General features: G+C 37.6%; 1 protein-coding gene and 1 long non-coding RNA gene across 7 annotated transcripts in view; both read left to right on the top strand.

Moving 5' to 3' along the window:
* Positions 1 to 287: 287 nt before the first annotated feature.
* LOC121254650 (alanine--tRNA ligase-like) overlaps positions 288 to 25,399 on the top strand; it is a 37,130-nt gene continuing 12,018 nt past the window's right edge. For 4 of the 6 annotated variants that reach the window (XR_005938685.1, XR_005938684.1, XM_041154770.1 and 1 more), the window contains exons 1-10: positions 288 to 515; positions 2,876 to 3,054; positions 3,322 to 3,560; positions 7,029 to 7,169; positions 13,550 to 13,696; positions 18,220 to 18,372; positions 18,996 to 19,125; positions 22,702 to 22,798; positions 22,934 to 23,054; positions 24,215 to 24,274. Coding sequence is in view for 4 of the 6 variants with exons in the window: in XM_041154770.1 (XP_041010704.1) it covers positions 2,883 to 3,054; positions 3,322 to 3,560; positions 7,029 to 7,169; positions 13,550 to 13,696; positions 18,220 to 18,372; positions 18,996 to 19,125; positions 22,702 to 22,798; positions 22,934 to 23,054; positions 24,215 to 24,274 (1,260 nt within the window). In the remaining 2 variants the exon portion in view is untranslated. The remainder of the gene's footprint in view (positions 516 to 2,875; positions 3,055 to 3,321; positions 3,561 to 7,028; positions 7,170 to 13,549; positions 13,697 to 18,219; positions 18,373 to 18,995; positions 19,126 to 22,701; positions 22,799 to 22,933; positions 23,055 to 24,214; positions 24,275 to 25,399) is intronic. The other 2 variants (XM_041154769.1, XM_041154771.1) reach the window with 2 other exon arrangements.
* LOC121254651 lies at positions 10,657 to 12,216 on the top strand. The gene is made up of 2 exons (XR_005938686.1): positions 10,657 to 11,433; positions 11,492 to 12,216. It is a non-coding gene; the product is annotated as an uncharacterized LOC121254651 (long non-coding RNA).

Below are 25,399 nucleotides of genomic sequence, written 5' to 3'. Positions count from 1 at the left end.
TTAAATAATTAACCTTTTTTATTTAAGAAAAATATAAGAGTAATTTTATATAAAATTATAAAGTGCATGAACGTCGCATAATGGTTTTGAAAAATAGTGATATTTATTATTAAAAAATTAATTTTTTTTATATAAATTTTATATTTTATTTATTTTTTAAAAAACGATTATACAACTGTGAGAGAGTTGTAAATATATTTTCTCAAAACATAAAGAATGGCTTATCAAACGTTGGACGAATAGAATATTTGATAAAGATTTCGTAACGAGTAAATGAGGAGAATCTTTGTAAAGACAATTTGGAATCTTGGATCGTGCTAAACCCTCGTCCTCAGGCCCTCACCCAGCCACTCTCGTCCCTCTCTCTCCTCCTCATAATTTCCATTTTCTTCGGATTCATCCTTAGAAAAACGCTAGCCTCCACAGGGCCACTCTCGTCTCTCTCTCTATCTCTCTCCCTGACCCAGACCCAGACCCAGACCCAGTAACCACCCCCTCAGGCCGCGGTCGACACGGTAAGCCTCTCTCTCTTCTCCCTTCGTATTCTCTCGCTTTGTGTAAAATGTGAATCTGTGTAATGTTGTGATGATATGGTTGTGTAAAATCTGTGTAATTTTGTGTTGATGAGTTTGTGTAAAATCTGTGTAATTTTGTGACGATGATTTTGTATAAAATATGTGTAACTAAAATAGGATGGATGTTGCAGACTTGCAGTTCATGAGTTTGAGTTAAAATCGGGGCTGTTTTTGTTGGGATGTTTTGAAGGAATAAACTATGATTATACTTGTTTGGATGGATGTTGCAGTTGATGAGTTTGTGTAAACTCTGTGTGACTAAAATAGAATGAGTTTGGGGCTGTTTTTTGTTGTTGCAAGGAATGATTGGATAAAACTGTGATTATACTGGGGCTGTTTTAATTTGAGTTAATATTAGGGCTGTTTTTGTTGGGATGTTTTGAATGAATAAACTATGATTATACTTGTTTTTGGAGCTGTTTTTGTTTGTGTTTTGTGGTTTGGGGCTGTTTATATATTAATATGATGCTAAATTTTTTTTGATAAGTTAATATGATGCTAAAGTTGGGACTGTTTTAGTGAACATTTGGGCTGTTTTATTTTCTTTCCGTAATTGATGGTGTGGTTGGGCAGTTAATCTGTGTACCTCAAAGTTGAACATTTTTATAAGTACAAAGTTGAAGTTTTATCACCTTTAGGAATTCAGACTTGACGAAATGACCTCTTTTTGATAAACTAATTTAGTGCATATACGACATAAGTTGTCATGTTATTCCCTAAAAGTCCTGCTGATGTCTGTTTTGTGGCTGGCAATCTTGAAAATCATGAAAAGAAAGATTGGATAACTTATATCACATTCCTTGGTTGAATTAAGAGGACCATCAACAATGCTTCATTAGATTTTTGGAGTTTGTAAGATCATTGAACTGTTAGTGGTTGGAGTTTGTTAGCCTCTTTGAACTGTTATGTAGTTCTTGGAGTTTGGGAACTCCTAAATTTTATGGTATTAATGTTATTTTCTGTGAAATTCATGGAGGATAGTGGATATTTACTGCATAGCAAAATTCATAGTTAGCTCTGTTGTCATTATCATTTTCTGGTTGGTGTAGAAAAATATTTTCTAACTAAAATCTTTTCATATTTTTTTTAAGCACAACTTAGAAGTTGGAATGGCAGTGCGGCACATGGAACATTTAATTTGTTGTAATATGTTTGTTGTTGGGAACATTTAATTTGGTTGGCACTTAGAAAATGTTGGGTTTCTCTTTTTTTTTTTTTTTTCAAAATTAGAACTTAAAAAATGTTTGTTGTAATTGTTGTAAGAACATATTATTATGATTGATGTGGATGATGGGTGTGGATGATTTTGGACGTGGTGGATGGATGATGGGTGTGGATGTTTATTGTAGACTTGAAGTGATTAGTTGGATGTGGATGATGGCTGATGCATGATGCATTGATGGGAGTGGATGTTTATTGCAGTGATTAGTCATTTTAATTTTTTTTTTAATTTTTTGAAGCATGTTAGTAACTAAGTGTGTTACTTGTTTTTATTTAGTTTTATTTCTTGTTATGTTTTTAGTAAAAAGTAAATTATTTACTCTAGATTGTGATTTTTGAAAAAAAATAAATTTAAAAGCTCACACAAAAAATTCTTTTTTAAAAGGTGTGCCAAATATGAAGTTGAAAACAATAAAAAAAAAGCCCAAAAAAAGAGCCCAAATCCTACTTCGCTCTGACAAGTCGGAGTCGGAACCGGAGTGGAGGATGAACATGTCGGAGTCGGAGTTGGAGTTGGAGGTTGTTTCGACCTCCGACAAAGTCGGAGTCGGAGGATGGCCATACCAACTCCGACTTCGTCGGTGCTCAACCCTATGGGGAACCTTTGGGGAATCGGCTGATCAGCCGATATATTATTAAAAAAAAGAGTAAACGGACGAATGAAACACAAAATATAGAATCCTTTCATTCCATTTAAATACCTCTCTCTCTCTCTTTCTCTCTCTCTCTCTTTCTCTGGCTTTAGAGTCCTTCGCCTTCTCATTCTCTCAAGTAAGTAATTACATTTATTTTAATTGGTATAATAAAAATTTTGATTTTGATTCTGTTGATAAAGGAAGGAAGAAGAAAAAGTTGAAAGTCTTGAATCTCATATTTGTAGGACATTTGATTGTGATTTTCCTTTGTTTTCTCGACAACCAAACAGACTGTTAGGTATATTTGTTGCTCTTTTTGAGTTCAATTTGGGTTTTTGATAATTTCATTTCTCAGCCGTCAAGGTTTTTCCACCAGATCTTCTTGGTGTGACCTTCTGAAATTGGCCCTAATATCTCATTTATTTATTTGCTATTTGATGTTAGTTCATCGATGTTAGTTACGTCGGCTATTCCTAACATGTCCGATGCTGAATCCGTGGAATGGCCGGCAAACCGTGTCAGGGACACTTTTATCAAGTTTTTCGAGGAGAAGAACCATGTAAACTGGCAGTCCAGCCCGGTTGTGCCGGTCAACGATCCAACTCTACTATTTGCTAATGCTGGTATGTTTCTCGTTTACCATCTGCCTCGGTTTTGGTTCTCCAAAAAACTTGGAATTGGTTTCGTTTTAGATATACTGTTGAGGAAGCCAATAAAGACATAAGTGATGGATGCAAATTTCTTTTACACACCCACTTTGTTTAGATAAGCACTCAATGGGAATGGGAGTTTATGTTTTGGGATTTTATCTTCATTTCTTTATAGACTCCAGGTTTCATAGTTATGTGATTGAGTATTGAGAATCAGACAAATTTTGATACAAAAAACAGGTATGAATCAGTTCAAGCCCATCTTTTTGGGTACGGCCGACCCTAACACTTCCTTAAGCAAACTGACTCGTGCTTGCAACACCCAAAAGTGCATTCGAGCCGGCGGAAAGCACAATGATCTTGATGATGTAGGGAAAGACACGTACCATCACACCTTCTTTGAGATGCTTGGTAACTGGTCATTTGGAGACTATTTTAAGAAAGAAGCCATTGAATGGGCTTGGGAACTTCTTACAGAGGCAAGTTATTTTTAAATATTCATATTAGATGTTTGATTGTTGGGTTGAATGAAAATGCTTTGTAATCATACTCAATTGTAATTTCATATTAAATACTAGGTCAATGTAACACCCCGTTCCCATATGATAGAGATGTTATTAACATTTATAACATAAAGCCCGGTAAAGAGATTCATATCCTGAATTACCTTGTTTATTGAAAAGCATCAAAAACTGAAATGAACATAATTGTTTCAAAACTGAACGTAAAGTGGAAGGACATAAAGCAATCCTACGAATGACATAAAAGGATTATAGTTCTTGCGTAAATATCACTTATTTCTTCCTAAGTCTTTGTACTAGATCTATTCCTGACCATCCAGCTCTGCGTCATCATAATCACCATCTGTAAAAATTAGACATGGAAGAAAACAGGGAGACAAACAAAAATGAGTCGAATACTCAGTAAGTAGCACATCATACTGTAAAATATAATCTGGCCTAGCATGAACTTAATTTCTGAAGACTCTTAACAACATACAGTACAACATCACAGATTCCCAATCATATACATAACATAACTTTTTGAAAAACTTCACATATATATATATCGTCACAGATTCACATAGCATATATATATTCATCATTAACATGAGCGGAAGCATACATAATCATGGCAAACATGTAACGTGAATGCATAATAACTTGTTTATCTTGTCTTAACATGGAGTGAAACACGTTTGGGTCCATGTTTCATTTAACTGAATAACATGGAGTGAAACACGCTTGAGTTCGTATTTCACTTAACTGAATAACATGGAGCGAAACACGCTTGAGTCCGTATTTCACTTAACTGAATAACATGGAGCGAAACACACTTGAGTCTGCGTTTCACTTAATTGAGTAACATGGAGTCAAACACGCTTGAGTCCGTGTTTCACTTTACTTGTGGTTAACCACGCTTGAGTCCATGGCAGTGTCTTAAAACTTCTTATCTTTCTTAATGCATGAGAATTCATTAGGTTTCATGAACTTTCTTAACATGGCATATACTTGTTCAAGACATAACATAACATAACATGACATATTCTTGTACATGGCATAGCATAACATGTCATTTTCTTGTACATAACATATCATAACATGACATAACATAACATAACATGATCTGAACATTTTATGACATTCCATGGCATACATGATCTAAGTACTACATGCAGTGTTTTAAATTTCGTATTGTACCGGCCGGTATGGCCGAAATTTTTAGTTTCGGTCGTCCGGCTGGTACAGGTACTATACCTATTCCGTACCGGCCAAAATACCGGCCGTACCGGTACCGGCCTCAATTTCGGCCTGTACTGGCTTATATTTCGGCCGATACTTCGGCCTGTGTGTTTTTTTTTTTTTTTTCGTTTTTTCAAACTACAAGCTTATTTTTTTTAACCCCCAATTCAGACTAGACTATTTGTAATTTATATATATATGTATTTGTATATAATTTATTTATATATAGACTATTATTTTGGAATATAATTTTTATATATATTTATATATATAATTTATTTATAGATCGACTATCCCGAAACGCTATCCCGAAACGGTACCGGTACCGAAATATTTCATTCCAGTGCCTTGACTGGTACGGCGTCCGGTACGGTATTCAAAACATTGACTACATGAACCTGACATACATGATCTAAATACTACATGGACATGGCATACATAATCTAATTATTACATGAACATGGCATACATAATCTAAGTATTACATGGACATGGCTTGCATAATCTGGCTATTCCTTTACATGGCATACTTGGCTTGAATTACTACATGAACATCTCATGGCTTTCATATGATTTTATTAACATCCAATCAGTCAAACAAATTCATTCATTCAAGCAATAATCTCATATTTCATCAAGATCGTGAAAGGAGTCTAACCTTGACTTGTCTCTGTAGATAACCATCATAAGCACATCATATTTTCATACATAATAAAAATATTCACAGTACGCATGCATTTATATGATCATATTATTTACGTCTTTGCGTTGCTTCCTGACTTTCAAGTGGTAGCGCGTTACCTAATACGAGGTACACGACGTTACTAATCTTCTAGGAAAAAGTGTCCTAACATCCTTCCCACTTGAGCACAAATCATAAACTTAAAATCTAATAAAATATCTTGCTATATATTGAATTCATTGATTAATCTCACTATTTTATGGCTACTAAAACAATAATATTATATCTAGTCCTTTAAATATAAAATAGTAGAAAATATCTACATATCATATATTTTGTAAAATAACAATGTAATGATTTTGCAACCCAGGTTTAATAATACTGTAGGCCCACATTAGAAAATAGTCTACTTAAATAATATACCAGTTTCTGTAAAATTGGGTCCAGCTTATAACATGGCTCGTGTAGATAATAGGCCCTCTTAGAGTTTTATAAGGCTCCTGGCCAAAAGGCTTAAGGCCCATGGCCCACTCTATCATCAGTAAGGTAAAAGCCCCAAGGCCGAGGAAGAAAGGCTCCTGAGAGGAGCATCGTGCGACGGAAGGGGCAACTCACCGAGGGGAGAAAGCTGTTGCGCGGAGGCTCAGGGTGGCTGGAAGTGACCCGCGGCGCAACTAATGGAGTCCCTATGGTGGTGCGACACCGAGAGAGGGAGAGAGAGAGTTTAGAGAGAGAAGAAAACAAAAACTTAATCACCAAGAGGGTGGAGGGGTGAGTGCAACGACAGTGGCTTACCTGAGGGAGCAGGTGCGACGGGGCTAGTTGGCCGACAGTTTCTGGCACCGTGGGTGGTGCTCCGACGTCCTAGGGTGGTCGGCGGTGGTTGGGCAGAGGCTAAGGCTTATACGAAAGTGTTCTTCCTTTAGTTATTTTAGCGTGTTTAAAACAGGGGATTTTCTTGGGTTTATAGATGATGGGGAGGGGAGCGGCGTGAGTCCTCAGGAGATATGCTAGGGTTTGAAGTTGGCTACACTTGGAAAATTATTCCTACGAGGATATGGATTCTAAGAGGATTTTGAAGAGTCGAGTTGTAGTTTCAAACTAGGAAACTAATCTAATATGGAAACTAATTGATAACTATACAAAGGTTTTGATAGGAAAAGAATCATTGTTTTAACAGATAGCATATTTTCTAAAATGATAATAAAAATAATAAAGACAATAAAAAAATAAATAATAAATAAATAAAATATAAGATACTAGTTTTAAGTCCTAAATTTGGACCCGTATGTTACAGTCAACTTGTTTGTATCAATAGATTAGTGAATAAGAAATTTTGTTGATGACCCCATTGCATTGCTTCGACATTCTTGTATAAGATTTTTATGCATTTGGCTTTTTGATGGAGATTGCTAATGAAATTTTCCTGTATGCCCTGATTTAGAGTGAAATTGTCTTTCATATGATATTCTTGCATTTTATATCTAAAAAGTGTCACATCTAATAATCTTTCCTTGTTACAGGTTTATAAACTACCTAAAGATCGTTTCTATGCCACATATTTTGGTGGTGATGAGAAACTGGGTCTTGCTCCTGACAATGAAGCTAGAGACGAATGGCTTAGATTCTTACCACCAGCACGTGTGCTGCCTTTTGGATGCAAAGTATGACTTTCCATGATATTTCTCTTTCATGTTTTAGGTACAAGGGTCTACACAACCCCTATGAGTTGGCTCAAGTGGTAAAGGCTTTGGGCTTGGGGGTATGCTCCCTAAGTCTAAGGTTCAAATCCCCTTGAGTGCAAACAAGTTAAGAGTGTTCCTTGAACTTTTGTTTCTCTCTCCTAAAATTTTTTCCCTCCTGTACACATGCGAAAAAACACGATGATTCTTCGTCGTCACTCAAGTAGTGCTACTGGTGTTTGAGCTTCGTGGTTTCCTAGTTAGCGATTAGTGTTACTTTGTTTTAACGTTTGGTTTGGTTGTGATGGAGTCGTGTCGTAATGTTATTATTGATTATAAGACCTTCGAGTTTAAGAAAGAAGATGATAGGTGGTTGAGAATAACGGAGAGTAGTTGTCGGATCGTCAAATATATCTCCATCGACCAAGATGCTTTGGCATGGTTGGCTGCTAGGGTAAAGGAATGTATTGCTTCTGGGGGTCCCTCTGAGTTTCTTAGAACTCGCAGGAGGGGAAGTTAGGTCCTAGTTATGCAGAGAAGACATAACACTCACGGTAGGTTCTTTTCCTTGTCGGAGTTTGGGCTTGAGAGGAGGCGGGGTTTGATAGTAGTATCGGCAGGGAGGATGGGGGATGGATGAACTTTGGAGAGACCTTGAAGGAGCTATTAGCTCCAATCTCTGTTCCGGGTGAGAAAAATAGAGGCAGTGGAAGCTCGCACCCACCATCGGTGACGGTGCTTGAGCCTTTCACACGGTCGTACCGAGAGGCGCTCGAGGTGCCTGGAGCAGCAAACATAGCAGAGAGGGCAGGCTCGGCAGGTACAAGAGGGTCTTTCTCTTTAGTGAGGGCTCAAAGGTGTAAGGAGAATGGCAGTGCAACGGTCGGGCTGAATGAGGAATTGCTTCTGCAGGCGTTGGCTGAGATGGAACTTCAAGTGGGTGTTTTGTCTAAAAATATCAGTTGGTTGAAAAGGTGCATTAAAGGTAGGGCTGTTGGGGACATGTGCTCGGGCTTGGGCCAATTTTCTACAGGGCCTCTCATATCGGGTCTATCTACTGGATTTAGGCTGGACAAGGGCTCAGGCCCAGCACGGGTATGGAAGGAGAAATATCGGGTCTTGCCTGATAAACTGGTGTAGGGAGTTGCCCCATCATCACGTCGCTGATATGTGATCGACTGGACCCAGCTCTGCCATAGAAAGGGTTGCCGGCTCCCTACGACCAACCTAGTGGGTTCACAACGTTAGTTTCTAGGAGGGACTGTGAGAATTTCGAGGAATGAGAAATTAGAGAGGACGGTAATGGAAAGGGAGGTTCCGAAGGGGATTCCAACATACCTATCCCAGCGGTTTTGGGTGGGGAGACCAGTTTACCTATCCCAAGGATGGGGAAAATGCCTTTGAGGGGGACACAACCTTGTTTTGGTGACGTAGGCGAGAGTAGCAGTATTGAGTTGTCTTCGAATGTGCTGTGGGGAGGGGGTTTTTCTGGGCTTACGGCGGTAGGGGAAGTGGGGCTTGTTCCTAATGAGTTGATTGTGGTTAGTGGGCCAACAGAGGAGGTGGGGTCCGTAATAGAGGTGTCGGATGAATTTTTAGGGGGCTTACAGATGGTGGTCAATGAAGATAAGGGTGATCCGAATGAGTTGGGTAGTCCTACTCCGCTCTGTACAGTTCACTCTAAACCAGTCCCTATCCCTGGAGATTGGTTGCTGAAAAAGGTGGAGGAGCTTCAGGGATTCCTGGGGATTTCTTGTGCGGGATACGAAGAGTAGTTCAGGGCTTTTCTGGTGGCCATTGAATCTAGTTGTTCAACGGCAAAAAAGTCGGCCGCTAAACAAGATAGAGAGTTGAGAAGATTAATATTCACTATCAATTACGATAATAAGGAGGGGAGTGTGGGTAGGGAAAGACAGAAGGGGAGGGGGTGCAATTTTTCTTATGAAGCCTAAAATCATATCGTGGAATGTCAGGGGGATTAAAGATGCAAATAAGCGTCTTCGCATTCGTTCTCTTCTTCTCAGTTGGAAAGCTAATATTGTTTGTATCCAAGAGACTAAGTTGAGCCATGTTGATAGGAATATTATCTGGAGTCTATGGGGTTGCTCGTTTGTGCGATGGAGTTTCTTAGCCTCTTTGGGTGCATGCAGAGGAATTTTGTTATTGTGGGATAAGAGAGTGGTGGATCTAGTAGAGGATTGCATTGGGAACCATTCAGTGGCCGTCTTTTTTAAGAATGTTGTGGATGGTTGGAGGTGGGCTCTTGTGGGGGTGTATGGACCTAATATGGATAGAGATAGACGATTGTTGTGGGAGGAGCTCGTGGGAGTGCATCATATTTGGGAATTACCTTGGGTTGTGTGCGGGGATTTTAACGTGGTACGCTTTCCTTGTGAGAGGGCGGGGATTTCTTCTTTGACACGGGCTATGGAAGACTTTTCGGAGTTGATTTTAGATCTCAATTCGATTTATCTTCCTCTAGTGGGGGGTCTTACACCTGGTCTAACAGTAGAGGGGGGGTTAAGATTGGATAGATTTCTGGTCTCTTCTTCATGGGAGTCACATTTTCTGGATCTAATTCAGAAGCGTTTGCCAAGGATATGTTCTGACCAGTTCCCCAGTTCCCCATTTTGCTAGATTGTGGTGGTTTCCATAAGGGAATGAGATATTTCAAATTTGAAAATATGTGGCTCCAAACGGTTGGTTTTGGGGAGAAGGTGAGTAATTGGTGGGCCTCATACTCTTTTCATGGTACTCATAGCTTTATTGTGGCTTCTAAACTTAAAGCCCTCAAGTTGGATCTGAAGAAGTGGAATATTGAGATTTTTAGACACACCGATGAACAAAAGAGTATTCTGTGAAATGAGTTGAGCTCTCTAGAAGAGGGGGAGGTAAATGAGGAGTCTTTGTTGAGAAAAATTGAGGTGGTGTCCGAAATAGAAAGGGTTTTGTTGTTAGAAGTAATCTCTTGGCGGCAAAAATCTAGGATGACGTGGTTGAAGGAGAGCGACAAATGTATTAAGTTCTTTAATAAATTGCAAATTCTCATAGGCGCAATAATGTGATTGAGGTGATTCATTCTGGTACCACAGTGCATCAATCTTCAGCCGACATTCAGGCCCATATAGAGAATTATTATGAAGAGCTTCTTAAAGTGACGGAGGTGTGGCGCCCTAAATTGGATGGATTACATTTTGAACAGTTGGATGGTAGTGCAATGAGTTTGTTAGAGAGATCGTTTGAGGAGTCAGAAGTGCTGCAGGTAGTGAGAGGGATGTGCAAAGATAAAGCTCCGGGTCCGGATGGTTTCTCTATGGCTTTCTTTCAAGAAAGTTGGGACATAGTGAAAGAGGATGTGGTGAGGGTCTTCCATGAATTCATTCTTGTCAAAAGTTTGAAAAGTCCCTTAATGCTACTTTTATTGCACTCATTCCGAAGCTAGCAAGTGCTATTGAATTGAAAGGTTTCTGCCCCATCAGTCTGGTAGGTGGGATTTATTATTTCAAAGGTGTTAGCTAATCGAATGAGCTTGGTGATGGATAAAATCATTTCCAAGCCCCAAAATGCCTTTGTACGTGGCTGGCAAATTTTAGACTCAGTTTGGGTTGCAAATGAGTGTCTGGATAGTCGGCTGAGGGCATATATTCCAGGAGACCTTTGCAAGTTGGATATGGAAAATGCTTATGGTCATGTGTGCTGGGATTTTTTGATATATATGTTGAGGAGGTGCGGTTTTGGAGATATGTGGTGTGGTTGGGTGAAACATTGTGTACCATCCACTCAGTTTTCTGTTTTAGTTAACGGGCAACACTGTGATTTCTTCTCGAGCTCGAGGGGCTTAAGACAAGGGGACCCGTTATCTCCCTTTCTCTTTGTTGTAGTGATTGAAGCCTTGAGTCGTATGGTGGAGGCGGCAGTAATGGGAGGTTTTATTGCTGGTTTTTCGGTGGGCAACTCTACCTTTGGTGCTTTTTCCATTTCTCATTTATTGTATGCAAATGACACTTTAATCCTCTGTGATGCTGACAGTGGACAATAACAAGCTTTAAGGGCTGTTCTTTTGTGTTTTGAAGCTGTCTCGGGCCTTAAGGTGAATTTGGGAAAGTTGGAATTGGTCCCGGTGGGGGTGGTGGACAATATCAATCATCTAGCAAGTTTGTTGGGGTGCAAAGTGGCCTCTCTTCCTATGTAATACCTTGGCCTTCCTTTGGGGGCCTCTTTCAAAGCAAAATACATATGGGATTGCGTTGTAGAGAAGGTAGAAAAAAGATTGGCGGGTTGGAAATGACTCTACTTATCAAAAGGGGGAGACTTACCCTCTTCAAAAGTATCCTCTCCAATCTTCCTACTTATTTTCTATCCTTGTTCCTTTTACCGGTGGGTGTGGCCAATTGGATTGAGAAATTGTTTAGGGCTTTCTTGTGGGGTGGTATGGGGGAAGAACATAAATTTCATCTTGTGAGTTGGCTGAAGGTGTGTTGCCCGAAGGAGTCGGGAGGCTTGGGGGTGCGTAGCCTGTCCTTTTTTTAACAAAGCCCTCTTGGGGAAGTGGTTGTGGAGATTTCAATTGAAAGATGATTCATTGTGGAGATTGGTTATTGTTTGAAAGTATGGTTGTGATTGGGGGGGTTGGTGTTCTAAGGAGGGAAGGGTACCTTTGGTGTAAGCCTTTGAAAATTTATCAAAAAGGGGTGGGAGGAGTTCGTAAAACACACTAGTTTTGAGGTGGGAGTGGGGACTAGAATCATTTTTTGGTTTGATGTATGGTGTGGCAAGAGTGCTCTATTTACTGTTTTTCCAAGTGTTTTAAGATTGGCTGAAAATTAGCAGGCCGCTGTCTTAGATCTAATGTGCCGTGCCATGGGGAGTGTTCTGTGGAATTTGATCTTATCCAGAAACGCGCAAGACTGGGAAGTGGACGAAATAGCAGGTTTTTACAATCTTTTATATTCCAAGAAGTTAGGAGGAAACGAGAGGGATAGAATGTTGTGGAAACATTCAGGGCGCAAAAAACTTTCTGTTAAGTCCTTCTATAAAGAGTTGGCAGCTCATCAGCCCATTCGGTTCCCTTGGAAAGGAATTTGGAGAGTTCCCGTACCCCCAAAAGTCTCTTTTTTCACTTGGACTGTTCCTTTAGGAAAGATTTTGATGCCTAACAATTTAAGGAAATGTGGAATGATTGTGATGGAGTGGTGTTACATGTGTAAAAGTAACAGCGAATCAATTGAGCACCTTTTCCTGCATTATGAGGTAGCAAGGGAGCTATGGGCGGGTATTTTCAGTCGAGCCGGGCTGTCTTGGGTCATGCCTAAGAGTGTGATGGAACTTTTAGCATGTTGGAATAGGCATCATCATTGCTCCTAACTCGCAGCAACATGGAGGAGATAGTTCCTTTGTGTCTATTGTGGTGTATATGGACGGAACGAAACGAGAGATGCTTCAATAACAAGGAGAGAAATGTGGGGGAATTATGGAATTTTTTTGTGTTTTCTTTAGTTCAATGGTTGGCTGCTATTGTACTAAAGGGAGGGAACGTTCATGAGTTCTTGTTTTCTTTTCAGATTTCTAGAATGTGATTAGGAGTCTCTTTTGTATACTTCATGTGTACATGAGCATTGCCTAGTTTCATTCAATCAATAAAATTTCTTCCTTATAAAAAAAAAAAACCAATCTCTAGGGGCCATCAGACTTAGAGATTTTCCCCTTGAATTACCCAAGGTGCATTTGCAGGAAACTCCTTGCCGAGGACCCATGCATCTGTGGGTTTAGTCGGGACACTGTTCCGGAACACCTGGTGCCAATAAAAAAAAGGGTCTACACTTTTACTTTTCTGATAGGTAATCAAGAAATTTTATTCATAGGAGTAGGCAAAGCCCAAGTACACAAGGAGTATACATGAGAATCACCTAATTAGATAAGGGTCTACACTTTTACATTCTGTCGCAAATATTCTTGGAATTTGATTTCTTATGTGATAGTTTAGAACATATTCCATTGCTTCTGAATTTACATGTTTTAAACGCCAAAAGTTGAAAAAATATAGAAATACATTTAAGGGGCTACTTATGCGTTTAACCATGAAATTGTCTCTATGTTATACACTCATTCGTAACTTTGTAATCACATATGCGCTTGCTTTTCAAACAACTTATGAGTGTGCTAACTCTTGCAATCAAGATCTTATTTTTCTGTTTACATTAAAAAAAAATTAATTTAGTTTAAACATCCAACAATGTGCCATATACATTCCTTTCTCACTTAAGTGCAAAGGTTCCATCTAGTTGATAATTTTTCTTGTGCATTTGTTTTCTTTTTCATTATATTCTTCTAATTTGGTTTAGTGTTTTTGTGTCTCTAAATAGGACAATTTTTGGGAGATGGGTGATACTGGTCCTTGTGGACCATGCACTGAAATTCACTATGATAGGATTGGTAATCGGGACGCCGCATCATTAGTTAACAATGACGATCCTACGTGCATTGAGATTTGGAACCTTGTCTTTATCCAGGTATGTAACACTGCCTTCGTAACAAAGCTAGGAATGTTACTTAACTACTCAATAATATCAAGAAAAAAGAGTTTTGTAAATATTTTAGACCTCAAACAGTGTCAATTACTTTTAAGGCCCCGTTTGGATAGTGAGTTGAGATGAGATGAGTTGAGATGAATGTTAAAAGTTGAATAAAATATTATTAGAATATTATTATTATTTTGGGATTTGAAAAAGTTGAATTGTTTATTATATTTTGTATGGAAACTTGAGAAAGTTGTAACGAAGAGTTGAGATGAGATGAGTTGAGGTTGTTTTTCAATCCAAACGGGGCCTAAATCTCAAGGTAATTATGGATAAACCATAATGTTGTAAAACAGACATAAATAAAGTCCTTTTAACATATGTGATAAACAATGATTTCAATCTTTAATATGTCAAAGGGCTCCTTAATTGACTTTGGCTTGTAGACTTGTCCCTATCATAACTTAAGATATTTTAAAATATGAAAAATGAATCAAATATTCATTAAGTAGCGCATGGACAATAAAAAGGTAATTGGGCTTCTTTGAAAACATTGTTATAACATATCTAGTCTTTAACTTATAAAAAAAAAACATATCTAGTCTTTTTTATTAACATGGACACAAACAAAAACAATCCTAGTTTCATATTTTTTCCTTCTCATTCAACTCTCCCACATTCCATGACACTATCTTCAGCTTCATTAAGATTTGTTTGAACCCTCCCCTTACCTTTTCCTCTGGTTGATTATCCTTCCTATGCGTCATAAATAACTAAATATATTGGCCTCTTCAACTCATGCTCTCCTCTTTTAATTTTCTTCAAACTGAAATCTGGAGCAGTAGCTAATTTTTTTGAAGTTTGGGCCTAGATGTGGCTTGGGTGGGTGTAACTCTTATACTTTCAATTGCCCAATTTGAAGATAATGGTTGGGGCATGTCTTGAGCTTCAAAGCCTTCAATCAACCCTATACGATGTCTACCAGCTTTGATTGCTAGAAAAATCGATAATTTGATCCTCAAAACCATCACTTGACAAACCCACCCCTTGACAATAATTCTTACCCTCTTGATTACTCAGTTTGAAGCGAATGATTGAGGCATATCCAATGCTTCAATCATAGCAAGTAGATGCACAATTAAAGGCTCAGAATTGTTGAACTTTTTGTCATAGACTCTTGACTTTTCAAAGCGCTCAACTTTGTCTTGGCCTCTTTAGAATTCTCACTTAATATCTTTGTACCCTTCCCTTGCTAAAACCACCGACCTTAACATCCCCTTGATAGTTCTCAATTGATTTAGTTCCAGACTCTTTATGCTACCTGGAATGGATTGCCCACCCTCTCAAAGAAATGCATGTCATCTGGGATCATTGCCCTTTCCATATATGTGCCCTTTATCCTGAAAAAGGGATTCTCAGATGGAGGACTTGTTGGTATCTGAGAAGAAAGAATAACGGGTGGAGAAAATTTGGAAGGTACCGTATTTTTTGATTGACTACCATTGTTCTGAGTTACTGAGATCATCAAGCCAGATAGCTGGACCACCGGACTATTGTCCTTGACAAAATGCAAATTAATAGGACTTAGAATCACTTCAATTCTTTCTTGCAATTAAGTTGATGCATCGATACCATTGTGAATAAATTGATGCACAAGACAAACAAACCATTATGACCAAACTATGCTAATCTGGTTTTGTTCCTTGAATTTACTACTCCTCTTCCTCCCTTCGTAATGGAATATATCCTAACTCGACTTGGGGAAATTCTTTGCCGTTATGTTGGCCCTATTTGCCATCCATGCGTTAAGTGTTTTACTTCAAATTACTTATAAAAAAGAAGTGTTTTACTTCAAATTTCCTTCCTAATTATTCACCTAATAAAATAAGGGTTTCACTAATTATTTGGAATCTTGAATAATTTTCTTACACAAAAATGCCTCTCTCCAACTAAGGCTCTGTTTGGGTGAGATGCGGATATCTCAACTACTTTGAGATAGTCTTGTATGGTTGGGAGTAGCTTTCCATCCAAATGAGTTTGAAGTAGTTTTCAAACATCTCTTGCCCCTGTGTTTCACTATGAGCCGAGAGTCTATATCAGGTGCGAATGCCAGTGTGCGACGGAGAGAGAGAGAGAGAGAGGGAGGTTCATGGTGGCTGGGTCTGCGAGAGGTGGTTGCCGGTGTGAGGTGGTGGAGGTGCGGTGGCCTGGGTGGCTGCGTACGGCGGTGCAAGTGGAGAGAAATGGGTGAAACCCATTTCGGTTGGGTTACTGTAGGGGAGAGAGAGAGTTGTGCGTGGGGAATATCGGTAGTGGCTGGCTTGGTCGCCGACATGAGGGGGAGTCACCGGTGGTGACGGTGAGGTTGGGCGGCGCACGGCGGCGTTGAGTTGGGCTGAAGGAATAGAGCTAGAGGAGAGAGAGAAAGTGAGGAAAGAAAAAAAAAGCACTATAATATTTATCACTATATATTTATTAATCATTAAAAAAAAATCAATCATTGATGGGACCCACACCTTTTTTAACTACCTATCCAAAAGTCAACAACTCAACATATTTTATACATCCAAACAACTCAAAATACTCTCAATGGGACCCACAAACCCACTCCAATCTCTACTCATAACTATTCACAAACATTCTCATCACTTCTCAGGTATTCTTACTACCCAAACGTCAAGTAGGGATTGGAGTGGGTTTGTGGGTCCCATTGAGAGTATTTTGAGTTGTTTGGATATATAAAGTATATTGAGTTGTTGACTTTTGGAGAGATAGTTGAAAAAGGTGTGAGTCCCATCAATGATTGATTTTTTTTTAACGATTAATAAATATAATAGTGATAAATATTATAGTGATTTTTTTTCTTTCCTCATTCTCTCTCTCTCTCTCCTCTAGCCCGATTCCTTCAGCCCGGTGCCGCCGTGCGCCCCCCAGCCTCACCGTCACCACCAGTGACTCTCCCTCACATCGGCGACAAAGCTAGCCACCACCGATCTTCCCCACGTGCAGTTCTCTCTCTCTCCCCTGCTGTAACCCAACCGAAATGGGTTTCGCCCATTTCTCTCTACTTGCGTTGCCGTACGCGGCCACCCAGCCTCACCGACGACTCCCCCTCATGCTGGCGACCAAGCCAGCCACCACCGATCTCCCCCACGCGCAACTCTCTCTCCCCTGTGGTAACCCAATCGAAATGGGTTTCACCCATTTCTCTCCACTTGCGCCGCCGTATGCGGCCACCCAGGCCACCGCACCTCCACCACCTCACACCGGCGACCACCTCTCGCAGACCCAACCACCACGAACCTCCCTCTCCGTCGCACTCTGGCATTCGCACCTAACACAGACTCTCGGTTCATAGTGAAACATAGTGGCAAGAGATGTTTGAAAACTACTTCAAACTCATTTGGATGGAAAGCTACTCCCAACCGTACAAGACTATCTCAGAGTAGTTGAGATATCTTCATCACCCAAACAGAGCCTAAGTCTTACGGTTCGAGTTTCACACTAATATCCTAGTGTTGACCCCTCAACATAGCATTTTCTTTTGATTGACTTTTGGAAACCATAGTCTTAGTTTGACTAGGAAAGCAGGGTTTGGCCTTTGACTTTTCTAAAAGCTTTTATTTCTTCCAAGATATCCTATTTCTTATCACAATTGAGGCTCAGTAAGTCATTACGAAAAGGCTTGATAACTCATTCATGAAGATTAAACTTTGAGCAATGTATAAATCCCAACTTAGTCATGTGCACCTTGAAGCCAGGTTCTAACCCTAATGTTTCAATCCTTGAATCGATCCTATATTTTATGAAAATTCCATTATCTAACATCTTTTAGAGTATTTATGCTTAAAAACCTCATTTTTACTTCAGACCATAAGGCCATATTTGCTTATCACCATTTCTCTAATTTTTTGAAAAAATAATTTCCAACTTCAAGCCAAAAATCTTTCAATATAAAAAAAAAACTTTCTACTTCAATTTTTCATCCAATCATTTGCCTAGATTTCAGTGACTAATAAAAAAAAAAATACAAAAACCGATACATTTAGAAAAACAAAAATAACTAACCTAAAAAAATGTATTCGAACAAATTTTCAACTCTACTCACCCAATTTCACAAACATAAATCATATCTAAAAAAGTTTTTATTCAATTTCCTATCTACTTTCCCAAAACTTAGTAAAATGCATAAAAAAAATTTCAAAAAATTTTTCAAAATTTGCCTTAACCAGACACACCCTAAACTTTCCAAAACAAGAAAGTTCCCATGTAGGAACTTGTAAGAAATGAAAACCATAAATATACCAAGTATAGTTATATAGAGTTAGGGTGTTAAAAGGTATGAGTTCTCCACCATATCGCGCGGATCCCATTTAGCATCTCTGAAATGAGATGTCTGAATCTTCTTCAAAATATGCCTTACTTTAGTTATGATGTTATTCTTTCTCTTTTTGGTTTATTGTGGTGCCTGGCAATTAATTTGATTTTTTCTTACTTGTTTTGGTTATTTCTTACAGTTCAATAGGGAAAGCGATGGTTCCCTAAAGTCTCTACCTTCTAAGCATGTTGATACTGGCATGGGTTTTGAAAGATTGACGTCTATACTTCAAAGAAAGATGAGCAACTATGATACCGATGTGTTTCTGCCCATATTTGATGCAATCCAAAATGTAAGATGGTGCTGCTGACGGTTATGTAGTATATATTATAATATTTTTTTAAGGTTATATAGTATATATATTATTTTGTTGAGCTTTAAGGTTAGAAATATAAACGGAGGTGCAGTGTTCGAATTGACATGTTTCCAGGGTATGGCTATGATGGAATGTAATTTTTCATTGGACTGTTGCTGCGTTTTCTGGTTCAATGCTTCCTTTTGCTATAATTTCATTTTTAATTGATTATTTTTTAATATCTATTTCTAATATTTTATTGAATATTTTTTCTTTGTATTAGCAATTTTCCATTTTGGCATTTTTTAACTAGAGCATCTATTAGTTATCAACAAGGGTTTAGACCTGCATGATTTTCTTGTTTCCTTTTCTTCATCCTAGATAGGTGTTTCCTCTTGTAATACCATCTTGTGTACTTGGGCTATGCCTATTCTATTAATGCAATCGTTTACTTATAAAAAATAAAAAAAAAAAAAAAGTTATCAACAAGGAGTTTCTTGTATCACTTTCTAGCTCCTTATTATGTAACTTGGTGTATTAGGTCATTATGAATTATAATCGGATAATTGGAAATCCATATTGTTTTTAGTATGAATTGTTGACAATCCATTTATTTGTAGGCAACTGGGGCTCGATCATACTCTGGAAAAGTTGGACCAGATGATCTAGACAGAGTTGATATGGCATACAGAGTTGTTGCAGATCACATTAGAACTCTTTCATTGGCCATTGCTGATGGGTCTTGTCCAGGTAGAGTATTTTATTTGATAAGTGAAAAAAATAAAAATAAAAATGAGTACTATAAAATGAGATTTTTTTTTCACCCATTTTTTGTACCCTGGTCTTTTATTCATCTAATTGAGGTATTTGGTCATGATTTTTGGTTTAAATGGAGACCTTTGATGTGCTATTTTTGTAAACTTTAGAAAATGAATGGGAAAAAATAAATGTTTTTACTTTATAAGAATTGTCTTCTGGATTGAAGTCTTTGATTTGGTCATGAAGGTTTGCTAGCATGTATACCATTTAAAGATAAACCAATGGCAATTCTACCAAACATAGTTGATATTTATCTTTTCCTTCTCATTCCAAAAAATTGCCTCTGCAAATGAGAAAATATTATTCTCAAAAAAGGAGACTTCCCTAAGCATCCTCTCCTTGTTACTGAAAGTCCGAAATTTTGATCCTGAAAGCTCCTAATTCTGAGCATTTTTTCCTCACCATTAGAAAAAAAATATGTAAAGATTTATAAGAGACTTCACTCAGCCCCTTACGTTGGAACACTAGAATGTTTTGATAAGTAATGTAACTTTTATTGATGATTACAAAGAAATAAAGGCATTGTAAAGATACAAAGGAGTAAACACCAGATACCCCTAACGATAGAAAGAAAAGAAAAGAAAAATCCTGGAAGCTAAGGCTAAAGAAACATGCATGGGCTGCCCCCCAAACGTAAAGGGGACTGAAAAAGAAAGCCTTGAACTCTTCTGTGCTCCTTGTGCAATTTTCAAAACTTCATTCGTTTCTTTTCCTCCATGTGCGCCGCATCAAATAGGATTATTTTCCAAAGGTCACATTTTGATGATTATCAAACCACCATTTCCAAATAGATCAACCACCCATTTTGGATTGCCCAAATTAGTCCAAAAGGACTAAGGGCTCATTTGGACACCTAGAATATCTTAGAATATTTGTGAATGGTAGTAAAATGGTTTGATTTAAAATGTTTTATTAGGTTTTGGGATAGGAGAGAGAAAAAGTTGAATAAAGATATTATAAAATTAAAAAATTCAAACAATTTTTTAATATTATTTTTGTTTTGAAATTTGAAAAAGTTATAATGTTTTTTGTGTTTTGTTTGGAAGTTTGGAAAAGTTGTTTTGAGTTTTGTGTTTGGATAATGATTTGCTAATGATTAGATGAAAAAATTGAAGATTTGAAATTTAAAATTGTTGTGTTTGAGTGATGTTTGGGAAGAAAATATCTGAGAGAATTTGACAATATTTGAGAATATCTTGTTACACAAACAAGGCCAGCTTGTCATAATGAGCTAGCCACGTCACAATGAAGTAAAAAATGATCCATGGACTCCCCATTTCACGTGCACATAAAACACCACTCTATGTCTATAACATTTCTCTTTTGCATGTTATCCAATTTAAGGATCTTCTCTAATCTAGTCTTGCACTCAAAGAAAGCCACTTTCATGGTTCTTCCAAATGATCATCCATGGAATACTAATGCTATCGTGGGGGTATTAATGCCTAAAAGATTCAGCTTTGAAAAACCCTCTTAGATATGCTCCAACATCTTGTTTTTGCCATCCTGTCTCAATATGAAAGAATATAGTTAAGCCTAAAAAGAGGTAAAGCGATTGACTTCCTAGTCCTTCGTAATGCAGATAAACTCCACTCCCCATCGAGGAGGACCATTTGAAGGCTATAAATTGTCTACCACTAATGTTTCCTTGGCCTTACTGATGTTGAAAAGCTCCTTTGAGGGGATGATCTCTACACCATACATTATAGGAGGGCTTATCTTGGATCTATCGCTCACCATGCATATGATGTATCCGAAGAACTCCCCCAACCCCTTTGGATGTTCTCCCATTGACTAATCCCATAATTCTTATTCATCTCATCGGAGCACCACCCACCCTACGTTCTGCCTAAGTTTATATTTATCACCGCTCGCTATAGGCCATCTGTTTATGTGGCATGGTGGCAAAGCCTTTTCTTCGTAGTGACCTTGTAAAATTAATCAATTTTCTAATATCCCAGGCCCAACTCTATTTGTAAAATGTAATTAAACGAGTCGAGTTTGAGCAAGTAGTAAGTGGTTAAGCCTTATTCGTTTAATTTTGTTCGAAAATAAGTTAAGTTTGAACTTACTACCCAGTTACATTTTATGTTTACAAACAACTCATTTGAGTAAGTTCAAACTTGGTCATGAGTTACTTAAATTTAGCAAAATATATTATTTATTGTATCTTATAACTTCGTCTACAAATTTTGATGAACAAACTTTGAGTTTTTATAAATATCTTTATATAGTTTACGTATATGTATGTAAATATATATCAATGTAATATTTATAAGGACTCAAGTAATACACATAGTATGAAGAACATGATTTCCTTTTATCTTTCTAAATGATTAAGGAATATTCATTCTAAAGTTAAAAGATAATGCTTGAAAAAATAGTAACAATGAAATTATTTGAGTGTATACGATCTTAAGTCTAGCAGAGTTTTATACGACTTGTATTGTTTAATAGTTGATCATAATTTTGTGTTCACGAACAACTCATTTATTAAACTAATTGCGCCAAACTCAGGTTTGACTAAGCTGGTCTCCAGCAACTTGTCGAGTGGTTATATATATTTTTACAGTGCTAACTACCATACTTCTTGTCTACTATCGCTCTCCATTGGCTGTCTCTTTCATTGGCATAATGCCAAAGACACTTCTCCTGAAAGGCTCTATTGAATGTAGTCATCTTCTGTATCTAGTTCACCTTAAGTAATCGTGAACACGCACCTTTGTCCAATTCACTGGATGGAATTTCACTACTTCCACTTACCATCCCATAAGAAATCCCTATATAACTTCTGAATGTTGATAACATTGCCTGCTAGGAGAAATAAAGACAAATTAGGCAGGCAAGTTTGAGAGTTTGCTCTTGATCATGGTTACACTGCCTCCCTTTGACAAAAACAACCTCTTCCGTCCAACTAATCAATGTTCCATCTTATACCTTCAAATTGTTGTTGAAGCTATTAAAGAGGAAAAGGCAATAGTTGTTGAAGAGAATGTAAAAGCACATTGTACTCGGCCAACCTTCATCTATTTTTGTAATTTTTGTTGGATTCTTTTTTTTTTCTTTTTTTTTAATGAAATTTTCTTTACCAAGTCTAAATGGCACATTCTTAAAAAATTGTTTATAATTTTTTTTTACCTTTATACTTTTTACTCTCGTGTCTCACGTCAAGTTAAAATTTTGTAGTTGCAACTTCAAATGATAATTGATATTTGGAATCTGTGCACCCCAGGATTAGTCGGGGCACTCTTCCCAGGCACCTGGTGCCATTAAAAGAAATTTATATTTGGAACCATCATAGGGGCATCTAACTTCTTTTTGAGTGCTTGGATGATTTTCTTGTGCTTTTAATTTATTTATGGAGTATTAATCTCTATTATATTCTCTTTTAGTGAAAGTGTGATTTTGTTACTTTTGGATGTGTATTTAAGAAAATATTCAATCTGTTGCAGGCAGTCATCTTGATTATTCTGGTTGTAATTGATGACAATTTTACTTCATATGTAGGCAATGAGGGTCGTGAATATGTTCTGAGGCGTATTCTTCGTCGGGCTGTTCGTTACGGAAGTGAGGTATTAAAAGCTCAAGAAGGATTTTTCAATGGGTAGGGATATGTGTTTTAATTGTTTTTATGTTTTTCATTTATGCATGTTACCTTCTGGTACATCCATCCCCCTTTTTCTTCCTACGAAACTAATTAAACTGCCATTGGGTAATTCAATGGTTATGTTGAATTTAGGCTTGTAAAGGTTGTGGTTGAAGTTATGGGTGATGTTTTTCCCGAGCTAAAACAAAATGAAGCACGCATTAGGGACATAATTACAGAAGAGGAAGCAAGTTTTGGAAAGACTTTGCTCAAGGTAAGTATATAATTTTGGAATTGTTGACTGGCCCACAGTATCCCAATGATCAGTTATCTTTTCTGATTGCCCTTTTTAACGCTTTCTGATGAAATTTCTTTTTGATAAGACTATCATTTTGGGGAACTTAGTTGTAATGAATGTACTCTTTATCTATTCATTGATAATCATTCTGGTTGCCATTTGGAGGTAAAGATGGATTGCTGAACAGATATGCATGAATTGTTTTTATCTATATATAAAGAAATGTTTTTAATTGTATGTTCAGATCCGTACCCATGTATAGGAGTACAATAAGCTCAGCCTATAGAATAAATTTAAGATTGTTTGATATACTAAAATGAAATATTATCTGTTCATTTTTTCATTGTAATTGGATAATTTCTATTACAATGACATTATCCAAGGAATGTTCTTCGGATGACCTTAAGTGATTCTTCTTTAAAGCGTTGCTTTTGTTGGTTACAGCATGTTTGGTGAAAATGAAGGTTTCTCATAGAAAATAAATTTGGGATTTTATAGATATTATGATTTTTTTTTTTTTTGGCAATCCAAGCATTTCCAGAGGCTGAAGACCCTGAAAAGTGCCTTTTCCTTTCAATTGGACCATAGGCAAACATAAAAAAATACTCTCCTTTGTACTAATAAAAAAGACAAATTCTCCCCTTTGTAGCCCCTCTCAAGTGAGCAATTGGGCTACAGGCAAAAGTTTGGAAAGCACGGTACAAGACACCTGATATCCTATTTAAAGTTTAAACCAAGAAGATAGACCAAATATGGGACATGAACACCAGAAAATAAGATTAGCAACTGGCAATGTTTTTCCTTTTCTATACTACTGCCTTAGAAAATATTAATTCTGTTGAATTTGATTTCTGATGTGTACTTTCAGTTGTCAACTCTGTCTCTCAATAAATTTCAAAGACGATGAAATCAAGTAAATTTTCAAACTTTATTTTTGAGTTTTTATTTTTGTGGAAATCATTCAAAACTTATTTGTTGTTTTGCTTTTGTCATTGTCCATAGTATTGAAATGGGTGCTTTACTGGTCTGATGCCCTTTTAGCTTTTATGTCCCTGCTTTATAGAGAAATTTACATCGTTTCCGTCTAATGTGCCATGTCTTTGGTGACAAACTTTGCTCATTATTTGCACGTCTAGGGCATTGAGAAATTTAAGAAGGCTGCTCAGGATGTTCAAGGGAAGATATTAAGTGGGCAGGCAAGTATTACTGTGCTCTCTCTCTCTCTCTCTCTCTCTCTCATGACTATGCTCTGCTTTTTGTTGCAATTCCCCATTAATTGACATTATAGTTGTTCTTCTAATTTGAATGCCCGTAAATTGGCTCTACCATCCTCTGTCAAATTGTGTTGTTGTGGCTCTTATGGTATATGTAGAAGTTTAGCAATAGAGTCAATGACCTTGTTTGGAAGGTGCTCTTTCTTGAAGCTCTCCACTTCCTTCCTGGTTGTTGTCTTTCTTTTGTGCAGCTCGTGCATTCACTCCAATGTTCAGTATAATTTACTCTAGAGCATTTGAAACATAGGGAAATATCCCAAGTTTTTTTGTGTATCTGTTCACTGTCAATGTAGCCACATCTCTTTCCCATATAAGTGTTAACTAAGAAATATGTGGGTCTTTATAATTTGATAGCAATTATAACTTCACTAATTAAAGACGTGCCTCTTAACAAGAAACTTGCTAGAATTGATTCCCAATCTTGATAATTGGGTTGAGAATGTTGCTTGTTTGGCCGATATCTTTGGGTGCAAGATTTCTACCTCACCCATGATTTATCTTGGTCCTCCCTTAGGAGCTTCTTTCAAAGACAGCTAATTGGATGGTATTATAGAGAAAATGGAGTGTCGTTTGGTTGGTTGGAAAAAATTCTATATTTCTAAGGGTGGGAGAAGCACATTGATCTAGGATACATATCCAACTTGCCTACCATGTGTTCCATTTCCCACTTGCGGGAGTTAACTGATTGGAGAAGCTACAATGAGAGTTCTTTTGGGGGACATATGGGGGGGTTTGGCCTTGTCCCCAACTTGTGAAGTGGACCAAGGTATGCTTGCCAATTGAGGAAGATGGGTTAGGGGTTAGAAATTTAATTCTCTTTAACTGTGCTCTATTGGAGAAGTGACTATGGCGTTATAAATGTGAAAGAAGGAGCCTTTAGAGGATGCTAGTGGACATGAAGTATAGATAGCTTCGGTGGTGGGTGGGGTTACATTAGAAGGGGTTGTGGAGACTTCTCCTACTTTACTAGATTTTTTATGGGTGACGGTCCAGGATTTGGTGTTGGCATGATTGTTAGTGTGGTAGTCAATCCTTGAATGGTGCCTT

Source organism: Juglans microcarpa x Juglans regia, chromosome 3D (assembly GCF_004785595.1).
Source record: "Juglans microcarpa x Juglans regia isolate MS1-56 chromosome 3D, Jm3101_v1.0, whole genome shotgun sequence".
Taxonomy (NCBI): Eukaryota; Viridiplantae; Streptophyta; class Magnoliopsida; order Fagales; family Juglandaceae; genus Juglans; species Juglans microcarpa x Juglans regia.
The sequence above is the reverse complement of the archived record's forward strand: the minus strand, read 5'-3'. Positions and strand labels throughout refer to the sequence as shown.